We start from the raw sequence: 14,170 nt of genomic DNA, 5'->3' as shown, positions 1-14,170 counted from the left end.
CCAGGTGTGATGCATTATCTGCATTATTCTTTTATCATTATTCTTTTGTTTTTATTACACCTTTATTAGCCTTTATTGTGGTATTTCAGACTTTACAATCCACTAAGCTGCTATCTCACTTCAGTCTCATTATGCATTTAGCCCTTATTTATCAAAAGTCTTGCTATAAAAATACAACAAAACATTTTCTTACGACCTTACGTGAATTATTGTGACAGAAATGCATTATGAAGAAGAAATTCACCTGCCATTAGTAGCATTAGAGCTCACGTTAGCATCAAGCTACATCAGACAATTTATGAAATTAATAGTACACTTTTACTCAAAACTCACTTTAAACACAGATTGAGTGTTTGTAATAAGTTCCTTTTACGATCACGGGTGGAATTGGGTCGTTTACTGTTCTAAAAATATGCTATTTATAGCATATTTCATCGCTGCACAAGTTAGCATTTCAGATGTACATTTCTCATAGATGTACATAGATGTACAGATGTACAAATCTCATACCAACCTTTACTATCGTAATCGCTGGTTTATTATTCTGATATTTCGTGTGTACAGAGGTATAACAGTGTCGTTGTGGGCAGATATCATCCAGGAAGTGTACAAGAAGCATGTGACATGATGTGGCGGTGTCTGGTTATGACACTCTAAAGATTGACAAGGCGACAAGGACCAATCAGAGCCATGAGCACACGGGTCTGCACACACACACACACACACACACACACAGATCGCTCGGAGAGGCTGTTTATCATCAGATCGCGTAAATCAGTGAAAAATGAATATAAATGATTATTCTGTCTGAAGAAATATGAAGTAAACATCAGTAAATATATCCATATATCTCCACAGATATGCATCTTTGGTCTATAAATCCTTATTGACGCTGTTCAGTGAGTCTATGTGAACACAAATAAACCGCTGCTGACGAGACTGAATATGAATGAGTGGGGAATTTCTATTAAAAATGTGGCATAATACGGATTTATTATTTTGCACTCCTGACATAAATTACTAAATAACTGTCACTGAAACAATGTTTTATCAAACCATTGATCAAATATCGAAGCTAGAGTCATAAAAATTTCAATTGATGCATTGTTTGTCAAGATCAAGTAAGAGAGTGATGTTTAACTTGCTGTGAAAGTGAAACAATAATAAACTGGGGCCGTCGGCGATTATTGAAAGCAAAGGGGTTAAATTCTGAGGAATATAATGACATTTTATTTAACTTGGGAAGTTAAATGTACTGGAGGGACTGCTGGTTGTGAGCAGCCCCCTCCGCTTACAAACAGAGCATTGCCGCCCGTGTTCCCTGTGTAGGGACCAGAGGCTGAAGCAACGCTCTGAGCATCTGCATTCTGAATTATATCGCCAATTGGTTGATTCTAGCACAATCAAAGCACATGGCGGTTTAAGAGAGTCAAATAAGTCCAGTCACTCACTGTCAAACAATTTTTAGGTCTGATGGCAGCTGCGTCCAATGTGATACCTTTTGGCCTGCTGTTCATGAGATCCCTACAGTGGTGGCTCAAGACCAAGGGTTTTTCCCCGAGGGGGGAACCCACTTCGAACTATCAAGGTCACGCGGTATGTCACGTGAACTATCAAGAAATATTGGTTTCTTGAATCAGGGCCCGGTAATGGGAGCTCTTTGTCGCCATGTAGCGCTAGCGACAGACACGTCCCTCAACGATTGAGGTACATCATGATTGGCCACCCTGCCCGCAGTCTGTGGAGCGGTCGCCATCTGACATGGCATACCAGTTGTCTAGAGATGGTAGCTGTGCATCGAGCATTGAAATATTTGAGAGGTCACCATGTGTTGGTGCGCACCAACAACAAATCGGCGGTCTCTTATATCAGTCACCAGAGAGATCTGCGTTCGCACCCCTTGTACAAGCTGGCACACCAGATCCTTCTGTGGTCCCAGGACAAACTCCTCTCATTCGGAGCAATGTATATTCATGGGAGATTGACTGTGGGAGCAGACATACTGTCCCCCCACCCTGAGGTGGTGAAGTAGATATGAAGAGTTTTTGGACCTTTTTGCGACTAAAGAGATATTGCAATGTACCCTCTGGTTCTCTCTAGTTCATCCAGCTCCTCTGGGACTGGACGCTATGGTACAGACCAAGCTGAGGCTTCATCTGTACGCCTTTCCCCCTATTGCTCTGCTCCCGGGAGTTCTGACGAGAGTACGCCAGGAAGGGGTCTGTCTTCTATTAGTAGCCCTTTTCTGGCCGTGCCGAGTATGGCTCTCAGAGCTGATCTCTCTCCTCGATTGGTCTCCATGGGAGATTCCGATCAGGACAGATCTACTCTCTCAGGCGCAGGGAAACATAATTCACCCTCGCCCGGTGTTGTGGAAACTGCAGATGTGGCCCCTGAGGGGGCACAACTCATAGCATCCAGTCTCTCAACCAAGGTTATTAAGTCCCTCCTCCAATCCAGAGCTCCCTCAATGAGGAAACTGTATGCCCTGATGTGGAAACTCTTCACCTCTTGGTGCAGAGATCGCCAGCTTGACCCTGTTAACTGCCCAGTTGGTACAGTTCTGGAGTTTCTAGAAGGCAGGCTCTCTGCAGGGTTAACCCACTCCACCTTAAAGGCCGACGTGGTGGCCATTGTAGCTTACCATGTCCCTTACGGTGATCAATCTGTGGATAGATACCCCATAGTGACACGTTTCCTTCACGGTGCAATGAGGCTGAGCCCTCCAGTGCAGTCCCGTTTCCCCCCTGGGGCTTGATTGTTGTTTTAGAGGTGTAAGCTCCATTCGAGCCATTTCAAAATATTTCAGATAGACATCTGATCCTTTAAACTGTAGGCCCCTTCGGTGGCCCCTACCTACCTAGACTTTGCGCCTGGCATGGCCAAAGCACTCTTATATCCTTGAGCAGGTTATGTTACAAAAGTTCCCTCTGTCACACCACAATCAATAGTACTGCAGGCCTTTTGCTCTCCTCCTCCCTTCTTTGAGTCCAGAAGAAGCTAATTGTATCTATCCAGCTCGAGCGCTGGACACATATGTCCACAGAGCTGCCCTGTGGAAAAAGTCGGACTGACGGCCTGTGTGCCATGGTCCCGCCAGAGTGGGATATTTCCTGCAACCAAGCAGAACCTTATTCATTGCATAGTTAAAGCTATCAACGTTACCTATGGGTCCTCTGGTCTTCCCCCGCCATTGGGAGCCAAGGCTCGCTCTACACAGGGTATGTCAGCCTCTAAGGCCTTCTCAGCAGGTGTGTCCATCTTGGACATCTGCAACGCTGCGGGATAGTCCGCGCCTCCACTTTCATCAGATTTTACAATATAGATATGCGAGCCACTCCTGGCTCTTCTGTTCTCTCGCCTTAGCTGTGCTCTTCGGATACACCCTAGGCAGGGATTTGGAAGTCTGGCAGTGTGGGCACATCGTACCCCAAAGATTTTGACGCAGCTCGAGTTCCAGAAGAGGAACGTCCTAAGGTTACGAGATGCTGCATCATATCACCATACTCCAGGGAACCCTGCCGGCGCTTGCTACTCGAAGCTGAAGCCAGCTGCGCGGCACGTGCTTTTATAGCTTTCTGGTTGCTACGTCACCCCGCCTGTGACGTCACGTCCGTCCATTGGACAGATTGCAAACTATATTCAGAGTCAATCTTGCCAAAGGCATTCCCCAAAAGATTCAACACAGTGTCTTGTTCCTTCGATGAACTATTGTAACATACGTAACCTTGGGACATTTTCCTTAACCGTCCTTAAGTGTAAAGGAGCAACTGTATTTAAAATGCTAGAAAAGAGAGAGTCCATAGTTTTTGCTACATCATCAAGTTGTTCTGAGGTTTTGGATATGCTAAGGAATTCCGATACATCAGGAAGATAACTTACAAAGCAGTCTTTTGTGTTAGAATTGATGGTTCTGACATCCTTGTAACAAGACGTAGAATTTACAATTTTGGCTATATGAAGTTTGCACAAAACTTAATAATGATCTGAGATATCATCACTTGGCTGCATAATTTCAACACCATCAACATTAATTCCATGTGACAGTATTAAATCTAGAGTATGATTTCGACAATGAGTAGGTCCTGAAACGGGTTATCTAACCCCAATAGAGTTCAGAATGTATATAAATGCTGATCCCAATGCATCTTTTTCATCATCAACATGGAAATTAAAAACACCAACTATTCAAACTTTATCTGCAGCCAGAACTAACTCGGATGTAAAATCACCAAACTCTTTAATAAAGTCTGTATGGTGCCCTGGTGGACTGTATACAGTTACCAGTACAAACATCACAGGGCATTAATTATTAAAATTTGTTTCTCAAGATAATGTTATATGAAGCACCATTACTTCAAACGATTTATACTTGAAGCCTGCCCCTCTGAAAAAATCCTGAAAACATTGTTATAAATTGAAGCAACTCGTCCCCCTAACAGTAATCTGTTTATAACAGTAATCTTGTTTATAAACACTAATCAGAGTGGACTCATTTAAAATAATGTAATCATCAGGTTTTAGCCAGGTTTCTGTCAAACAGAGCAAATCTAGATTATGACCAGTAATCATATTGTTTACAAAAAGTGTTTTCATAGAAAGGGATCTGCTATTCAATAAGTCAAGCTTTATCATTTGTTTATCCATATTGCATCTGTTTTTTATTTGTTAAACCTCAATTAAATTGTTACTCTTAAATTGGTTTGGACGTTTTTTTGTATTTTCTAGTTGGGGGAACAGACACAGTCTCTATAGTGTGATATGTAGGTGAAAGAGTCTCTATGTGCTGAGAATTAACTGACCTCTGTGACATGAGACAGCTAGCAGACGGTTGGTTTAGCCAGTTTGTCTGCTTCCTGACCTGGGCCCCAGTTACTCAAGTATAAACTCTAAGACTATATGCAATATTTCTAGAGAGAAGATTGGCGCCACCCCAGGAGGGATGAAGACCATCTCTTTTCAACAGGTCAGGTCTACCCCAAAAGCTTGTCCAATTGTCTATGAAACTTATGTTATTCTGCAGGTACCACTTAGACATCCAGCCATTGAGTGATGACAACCTGCTATGCATCTCGTCACCACGGTAAGCAGCGAGGGGACCAGAGCATATTACAGTGTCTGACATCGTGCTTTCAAGTTCACACACCTCTTTAATGTTATTTTTAGTTATATCCAACTGGCGAAGTCAAACATCATTAGCGCCGACATGAATAACAATCTTACTGTATTTACGTTTAGCATTAGCCAACACTTTTCAATTTGCGCTCTGGCTTCCGGTAAACATTTGACTATGGTGGCTGGTGTCTCTATATTCACGTTCCGTACAATAGAATCGCCAATAACTAGAGCACTTTCATCAGGTTTCTCAGTGTGTAATGATCCAGAATATCGGAATAGTCGGAACCAGCAATATCAACAGCGTGGGAAGAACAGTTAATCAAAATCCAGTAACAAGTAAGGTGTCGATAGGCAGGCAGCAAAGGTACGTAAGAGATATCAAACAGGATCGGCAACAGGAAATCAAACACGGGTGTCCAGTGGTAGTGGAGAAGGCCATTCCATTCATCTCCCTCCCTAATGCGAATGAGATTATAGGCGCACCTCAGGTCCAGTTTTGTGTAGTATTGGGCGGTGCGAAGGAATTTTACCGTCATCTCATTTAGTCCGCGATAATCGATGCAGGGACAGAGGCCACCATCCTTCTTTTTGACGAAGTAGAACCCGGATGAAGCAGGGGATGTGGATGGTCTGATGAACCCTTTTTGGAGCTCCTCCTTGATGTAATCCTTCATGGCGTCTGACTCAGGTTGAGACAACGGGAAGATGCGACCCTTTGGAGGAGAATGCCCGGGCAGAAGATCGATGGCACAGTCATATTTGCGGTGAGGAGGTAAGGTGTTGCCTTTTCTCTAACTGAAGGCTTCCAGAAGGTCTGCGTATTCCTCTGGCAGATCGGGAATGGACTCTTGAACGGAGGTAAGTGAAACGGAACAGACAGGAATAGGTTTGACCAAAGAATGACAGTTCTGTTGGCAGTAATTGCTCCACCTCACCACTTGACCCTCTCTCCATGAGATCTGGGGGTTATGCAGACGTAGCCAGGGTAATCCAAGAATCACGGGTGTGTGAGATGTGGGGAGGATGTAGAATTGGATCCTCTCCTTGTGCAATAATCCAGCCGCCATTACGACTTTGCGGGTGAGGTGAGTGATGGATCCTGAACCCAGTGGTCGACCATCTATTGTCTCCACTGAGAGAGAGGTAGAGCATGGAATAAGTTGAATGTTACACCTACGAGCGAACTCTTCAGAAATGAAATTGCCTGCAGCCCCGGAATCGAGTAAGGCAGAGGTGATAACTTGTCTGTCGCTAATCCAAAACTCAACGGGAATGCTTACACTCTGGGTATCACACATGGAAGTGAGAGGAGTACTCACCGAGCGTTGGGAGAAGGTAGCTGTACGAGTGGGGCTGTCGTTGCGTTGATGGCCAGATAGTCCACAGTACATGCATAACCTATTGGAAATACGTGGATCTCTTTCCTCCGTAGATAGGTGGTACATGTTGACCTGCATGGGTTCAGTAGATTCCTGAGATGGCATGGTGCTGAATGCTCAGTGCGACGGGAGTTGGATTGCCGGGCGCGTTGCAGATTATCAATGGATATGGTCAGTTCGATGAAGCTGTTGAGATCGCTGCCCTCGTCTCTGCATGCTAGTTCCGTTTGCAGATCATAATTTAGCCCCTTGCGGAAGAGCACTTTTAATGTGTCGCTCACCCAGTTACTTTGTGCCGCCAGAGTGCGAAATCGTAGAGCATAATCCGCCGCCGACATTCTGCCTTGTGACAACTCCAATAAGCGATCTCCAGCTCCTTTCCCCTCCTTAGGATGATCGAAGACTGCCCGGAACTGTTCTGAACGGCCTTGACGAGCTCTTCTGTGATCGATGTCAGTCGATTCAGCTGGAACTGATTGGCCGCAATCTGACTGGCTTGGGCCGCCATGGTGGTATGAAGACCTTCAAAAGCCGCTGGATCTCGTTGTGGCGAAGTCTTCTGTAATGATCCAGAACTCGACATGGGATCCATAATGCAGGCTTTATTGTAAAGGCTCGTAATCGTACAGGCAATGGTCGGAACCAGCAATATCAACAGCGTGGGAAGAACAGAGAATCAAAATCCAGTAACAAGCAAGGGGTCGTAGGCAGGCAGCAAAGGTACGTAAGAGATATCAAACAGGATCGTCAACAGGAAATCAAACACGGGTAATAACGCTCAGAAATGACAGACACAGCAAATCAAGACTTCGCGTTTGAACTATGGTGGAAGTCCAGCTTAAATACACAGTCTTAATGATATGCACCTGTGCCGGTGATCAGAGTCCAAGGACGGGGCTGATGGGAAATGTAGTGTCGTCAGTGTAATGAATGAATGGATGCATGTGTGTCAGTATTCGTGACACAGTGGGTGCATCACTGAGTGGGGACAACATGTTTAATGTTTTGATCGGAACAGAAGATCTGTGTTTTGACCCACGACTACGCTGCCTCACTGTCACCCAGTTTCCCTGATGTGAGAGCTCTATTGTGGGAACCGAACAATGTACAGGAATCCCTGAGCTAGACACATCCAAAGCCGTATCTAGAGCCCTCACATTCTTACTGTCCTCAATTAAAGTTTGGATGGATGTCTCTTATTCTGACATCTTCTCTGTCAGCCTAACTATTTCCCTGCATTGATTACATGTGAATCCCTCATCAGCAACAGAGATAGATAAACTGTACATGTGGAAAGAGGTGCAAATAACAATAGCAGGAGAAGCCTATACTCACCGTGCTTGATTAAATATTCTTACCACAGCTGTTTGATGAACTTGTTAAAAACTGGAGCGAGAGAGAGAAAAGAAAACAGTGATAGGTAGGAATGAAAATGCTAATGACAAGCTAACGAGTGCTAATGCAATGCAGGTGCACTGCACTCACGGATTTAAAATAAAAGTGAACGATCAAAATTAATCTGATAAGTTTGATCGATAATATCAGAAATATAGTGGGAATGAAGTTATATTTGATCACTTTAAACAACAGAGAGTGAGTAGTAAGATAAAGATTATAAAGAAAAAAAACAGCTACAAGGAGCTACGATCAGCAGCAGCAAGGCCAGCAGTAAGCAGAGAAAACACTGTCCAACAGCGTCACCCGCAGTCATGAGTGACTTTGTTTGTGCTCTTTTTTCAATCAGAGGAAACCTTTTGAATTACTATCCAAAAAACAAAACAAATGCTAAATACATGTTATTTGGATTGTATAATAATAAAAAAACAAAAAAAAAAAAATTAAGTATAACACAATGGTCCGATTTTACCTTTGTGAATGAGACGCAAACGTCTGTCTGACAGCAGGTGCCACTAATGGACAACAGGTATTTAAAGGCTGCTGCCCCTTTAAGACCGAGTGCACAAATCCAACATAATAATGCACAGAGGATTTCTTTCTCCATTGTATACGTTCACTTAAGACATAACCGACTGTATTTATGAGAATACTTACAGAGACAATTATTTTGAGATGATTTTGTGTGTATGTGTACATTCAGAAGCAAGGATACGTGAAAGAGGAATCAATTCAGTGTAAGCGCATTGTCTGAAATGATTGCTTTGAATGAGTGTGTGCCAGCTCCAAATACACGCAAATGGTTTAAAATGTTTGAGTCTGAAAGATTTAGAAACAAGTGCAAACAGTCAACTATGATCCGTTTCACCCCTACAAGCGAGTGAACAATGCAAATTAAGTTAGGAATTGTACATCACTATTCAAGATAACCGTCGGGCAGGCGGTGATATATTTTGGAGCCCGACTGGAAAACACAATAGCCTTGGGTCTCGGGATAGTGATTATGCGAGCCTTGCACCTCAGATCTGTACAGTTTGTTGTGAACCATTAGTTTCCACATTGGTTTCATTAAACAAAAGAAATTATTATTTTAAAAGATTAACTCGAAATAATAAGCTGTTCACAAATCAGTTCAACTTGCATTACCGAGCCAAAGATTATCTATTATTGAACATTTTGAATAAATAATGACTTCAAGTTCACCTGTAAAGCAAATAAAGCTATCGTTTGACTTGATAAACATTTATTTCAAGGTAAAGTGTGAATTCTAGGAGAATGTTGTGAAGATGAGCATGAATCGCTTACTACGAGTTTCCAAATGAACAGACTGCTAATTTTTTCGTTTATTTATTATTTTCAACGGATAATTATTTTTCCGTAGCCTATTGGTTAAAATCCCCGAACTGTTTATAGCCCAGTTTGTGCTGATTACAGTGAGATTAGACTTTACCCATTTAGATATTTATAAGAAACTGAAAAAAGCACAAATGTCAGGGCATGACAAAACTTCTCCAGGCCCCCAAAATACCCTTAGACTCCAGAGGGTTAAATATTAAATTAAGAAAAAATATTAAAATTAAAAGTAATAACTTTGGTCATCTAATTTGGTCATCTTTGTATTTTAAATAAGTAACAATGTTACATGTATTTCATTTATCCCCAGCCCTGTTAATGATCACGCTGAAGCTCCAGAACAACTGCTTACTCTTTTACTAATACTTTCAGACTTGATGTGTAATAATTTTCAGAAGTGTTTTACAATGAATGTAAGGTTCTCAAGGCTGAAAGAAACTCACATGTACTTCAGCGTTTAAAATGATTACCGCTTGCATCTGATCTGATTATCATTTTTAGCATTCATCTTCAAACTGAAATGTGACTGGTTTGACCTATATATATATATATATATATATATATATATATATATATATATATATTTTTTTTTTTTTTTTTCAATTAACTGACAATCTATAGCCAGCAATGACAATATATATATATATATATATATATATATATATATATATATATATATATATATATATATATATATATATATATACATATATATATATATATATATATATATACATATATATATATATATATATATATAAATTATATATACATGAGGTGAAGACAGAAGACTATAATATGACCAATATTTTTTTTTTTATAACTTATAACACCTATAAGTGAACTCAAGACTGCATCACTGTACACTCACAGATAAGCCGAAGCCGACTCTGACTGTAAAACCCCAGAGTTCAGTGTTCACTGGAGACACAGTTACTCTGAGCTGTGATGTGGGACAGTTAACTGGATGGACAATTCACTGGAGAAAAGACTCAAACCCTGAATCCACGACTGATGCAACTAAAACAATCAAGTCTGTGAGAGACTCTGATGAAGGAAATTACTGGTGCAGACCACGACGAGGAAACTACTACAGCGAGTACAGTAATACAGTTACGATTACAGTAACAGGTCAGTGCTCTCTTACTTATTCTGTGGAAGACAACTTGATGTGTTTATTATAAAACATGATAAATACTGTCATATATTAGCAATGTCAGTTAAACTAAAATATAAAATAATATGTCAAATATAATAATAATAATAATAATAATAATTGTGGTATCACAGATCATCTGAAATGTTTTCAGACGTGTGAAGTGTGTTTTTTGCTCGTTTCACAGTGAGACCCAAACCTGTAGTTGGTGTTGATCCTGATAGACGTGTGTTCAGAGGAGAGACAGTCACTCTCACATGTGACATACAGCAGACAGGAGTCTGGCAGTACAGCTGGTATAAAGACAACAAACAAGATTATATCACAGGACGAGACCAGAACTATAAAATCCCATCTGTGGATCCGTCTCATAGTGGTGTGTACAGCTGTAGAGGAACTCAGACACAAGCACCAACACACACACAGATGAGTGACGGAGTTACACTGACAGTATCAGGTGAGGCTGTTCATTTCTCATTACATCATCTCAAAAACAGATTGAGTCAATAACCAGATAAATCTGATCATAGTTTGACTCTCCTTTCATGCTCACAGTCAGATTATATTATGATCTAGTTAAGAGTTTGTAACAGATATTGGACCAATAAGCTGTAAAAATAAAGAATAAAAAATAAATAATTCTTACTGATCCCAAACGTTAGAACAGCAGTGTATGTTTATAGCTCAGATCTTTCCTCACACTCCTCTGTAAGAGTCACATCTGTCTGTTTTTATAAGAGGACTGAATCAATTCATTCAACTCATTTTTTTTCGTGATTCTGTTCAGATGCAGAACTGTGTCAGATGTTTCTTTACAGGACAGATGCTGTGATCAGGGATTGTTTTAGAGCAGAATGCAGTTATTATTACACACTGATCATTTACTCTGCCTCATATGCTTCCAAACCCAGAAAACTTTGGTTAGTCTTTGAAACACAAATTAAGAAACCTAAATAAAACCTGAGAGGTTTCTGTTCCTCCATTAAAAGTCCAGGAATCCAGAACCTAGAAGATCCAAAAAGCATCTCTGTAACCATGTGCTCTACTCACCGATACACGTCTCTTCAGGATCTGAATGTGTTCTTGTTCTCCTGCAGATCTGAAGCCAAAGCCTGAACTCACATCAGATCCTGCAGGAGCTGCACTGACAGGAAACACAGTGACTTTGATCTGTCACATGAATCCAGCCACTGGATGGGACTTTTACTGGTACAAACACACACTGCACTCAGAGACGAAGACACAAACAAACTCCTACAGAGTGAAGATTGATTCAGTGTCTGCTGGAGGCCAGTACTGGTGTAGAGCTGGAAGAGGAAAACCAGTCTACTACACACAATACAGTGATGCACTGTGGGTAAATGTTACAGGTGAGAGAGCACATAGTATCTGACACAACACACAGATCACAGACAATATCTACAGAACGCCTTAAACTTTTGAGTCTAAAACTAATTCAATAATCTGTGTTTGTGCAGTGAGTCCTAAAGCTGTGGTGACGGTTCGACCTGATGAACAAGTGTTCAGAGGAGAAACAGTCGCTCTCAGATGTGATATAAAGTGGAGAGGAGACACTGAGTGGACGTACAGATGGGAAACAGAGGGAACAAGCTACCAATATAACTCAATCTCAACACAAGAGCTGAACATCAGCAGTGTTAAAGACTCTCACAGCGGTAAATACAGCTGTAGAGGAGAGATGGGAACACAACACTCTCAGCGCAGTGATGCTGTTACACTGACTGTATCAGGTGAGTTTGTGTGTGTGTTCATTATCATCAGTGTGAACAGCTTCTCTCTATATAACTCATCTCATGTTTTGTTCAGCTGAAGCTCAGGCAGCAGTGCGAGTGTCTCCACAGCCGTGGCTGACTGAAGGAGACTCAGTGACTCTGATCTGTGAGGTTACAGGCTCCTCTACAGGCTGGACGTTCAGCTGGTTCAGAGATGATGATCGTCTGTCAGACAGCAGCAGAGGAGCTGGAGGCTCTTACACTCTAAGTCCTGCTGCTCTACAGCACACAGGAGTTTATACGTGCAGAGCAGAGAGAGGACGACCGGCCTATTACACAAACTACAGTAACACACAGACACTGTGGATCACTGGTGAGTCTGTGTCAGCATTTATGATTGTGTTCATCTGTATTTGTGCTTCACCAAACACTTCCCTCTATTTCTCAGTCTAGATCAGATCAAAAGCACTATCAAATACACAACATGCTGTTGATTCTGAGTGGTTTTCTTCTTAGGTCAGGGGTCGCCGGTCTCTCTGGTGGTCCGTCCCAGCAGAAGTCAACACTTCTCGTCTGACTCTCTCTCTCTGAGCTGTGAGGATCAGATGAACTCTGCTGGATGGACAGTGAGAAGATACACAGACAGAAACACAGAAGACTGTTCAAAACAAACAGGATCTACATGTCGACTCGTCTCTCTCAGCACAACTGACTCTGGAGTTTACTGGTGTCAGTCTGAATCTGGAGAGAAACGTCATCCTCTCAACATCACTGTACACGGTGAGTCCAGTTAGATCAAGTCTTTACATCATAATTTTCTAAAACTACTAAAACCCAGTCTGCAGAGATTTGTCTGACACCCCAAATCAATTAACAACAATTCCTGATGTATTGTTTTTATGTCTGTAGAATATTATATAACCATCATCGTCCTCCATGCATGTATGTGTTGTGTTGTGTAGATGGTGATGTGATTCTGGAGAGTTCTGTTGATCCTGTGATTGAGGGAGATACTCTGACTCTACACTGTTTACATCGATCTACAAACTCCTCGATCCTCAGAGCTGATTTCTATAAAGACGGATCCCTCGTCCAGAGTCAGACGACAGGAGAGATGAGCATCACGACTGTCTCAGAGTCAGATGAGGGTTTCTACTACTGTAAAACAGAGAGAGGAGAGTCACTCCACAGCTGGATCTCAGTCAGAGGTCTGGGAATAATCAGTGATTTATGTACCTTTATAATAATATCATACAGTATGTGACTTACGATCAGATCTGAATGTGTATGTTCTCCAGTTTCAGACTCTTCATCTTCTCTTCTGGTCACTGCTGTGGTTGTGGGATCGAGTGTTTTCTTGCTGATCTTCATCTCTCTGCTGCTGCTGTGGAGATACAAGAAGAACAAAGGTGTTCATGACATGATTAATACAACTGAACAGAAACACATGAAAGATACCGTTTATGAATAAAGGCTCATGAGAAGATCTAAATATCAGCAGAAAGAGTCAGTGTAATCACTGCAGATACTCTTGAGTGACCATAATGCTCTTTGTTTCTATTCTAGATCAGCAGCGTAACATTAACCAGACATCAGTCCCAAATCAATCTGCAGAATCTCAACCAGAAAACTCTCCTCTACAGTCTGGTCAGCCTCATGAACTAATCATGTGGATATTTTCAGTATTGTCTCAGTTGCTTTATTTTTCCATATAATTAATGTCAGTGGGGCCATAATGTGTATGCACACAGTATTCTTCAGACTTTTTTTTACTATTTTTTGTTTTACTATTTTACTTTTCATTTTTTTTATCCTCAAATGGTTGTTTTCTGTCCAGCAGATTCTGATCAGATTTGTGATGTTGTGACTGAAGTGAAGGAGAGAGACAAAGGTTGATTCATAAACCTTAATTAAACACATATCATTTAAAATCAACAAATATCATTCATTAAATCATATACACTTTTTAAAGGTGATCCAGAGCCATTGGCAGATGTCACATATTCAGAGATCACAGTCAAGAAAAAAAAGAAAAA

General features: G+C 41.4%; 1 protein-coding gene and 1 long non-coding RNA gene across 2 annotated transcripts; both read left to right on the top strand.

Annotated features, from left to right (window-relative positions):
- The first annotated feature begins 11,476 nt into the window (after window positions 1–11,476).
- On the top strand, window positions 11,477–13,398 carry LOC113076122 (Fc receptor-like protein 5). Its single transcript, XM_026248797.1, has 5 exons — window positions 11,477–11,771; window positions 11,880–12,152; window positions 12,229–12,507; window positions 12,651–12,914; window positions 13,097–13,398. The coding sequence occupies exons 1-5, from the start codon at window positions 11,477–11,479 to the stop codon at window positions 13,396–13,398; spliced, it is 1,413 nt and encodes a 470-aa protein (XP_026104582.1).
- A 43-nt stretch (window positions 13,399–13,441) lies between these two features.
- On the top strand, window positions 13,442–13,991 carry LOC113076119 (uncharacterized). The gene is made up of 3 exons (XR_003281112.1): window positions 13,442–13,543; window positions 13,701–13,781; window positions 13,975–13,991. It is a non-coding gene; the product is annotated as an uncharacterized LOC113076119 (long non-coding RNA).
- Window positions 13,992–14,170: the final 179 nt, after the last annotated feature.

This window comes from Carassius auratus, unplaced genomic scaffold (genome assembly GCF_003368295.1).
Source record: "Carassius auratus strain Wakin unplaced genomic scaffold, ASM336829v1 scaf_tig00018938, whole genome shotgun sequence".
Classification (NCBI taxonomy): Eukaryota; Metazoa; Chordata; class Actinopteri; order Cypriniformes; family Cyprinidae; genus Carassius; species Carassius auratus.
Note: the sequence above shows the minus strand (reverse complement) of the source record. Positions and strands in the feature narration are given on the sequence as shown.

Excerpts from the sequence above, each read along its gene's own strand:
- LOC113076122 (XM_026248797.1), top strand. The coding sequence starts at position 11,477 with ATGTGTTCTTGTTCTCCTGCAGATCTGAAGCCAAAGCCTGAACTCACA. Across the intron at positions 11,772-11,879 it reads ACTGTGGGTAAATGTTACAG|TGAGTCCTAAAGCTGTGGTG; the intron begins GTGAGAGAGCAC and ends GTGTTTGTGCAG. Across the intron at positions 12,508-12,650 it reads ACAGACACTGTGGATCACTG|GTCAGGGGTCGCCGGTCTCT; the intron begins GTGAGTCTGTGT and ends TTTTCTTCTTAG.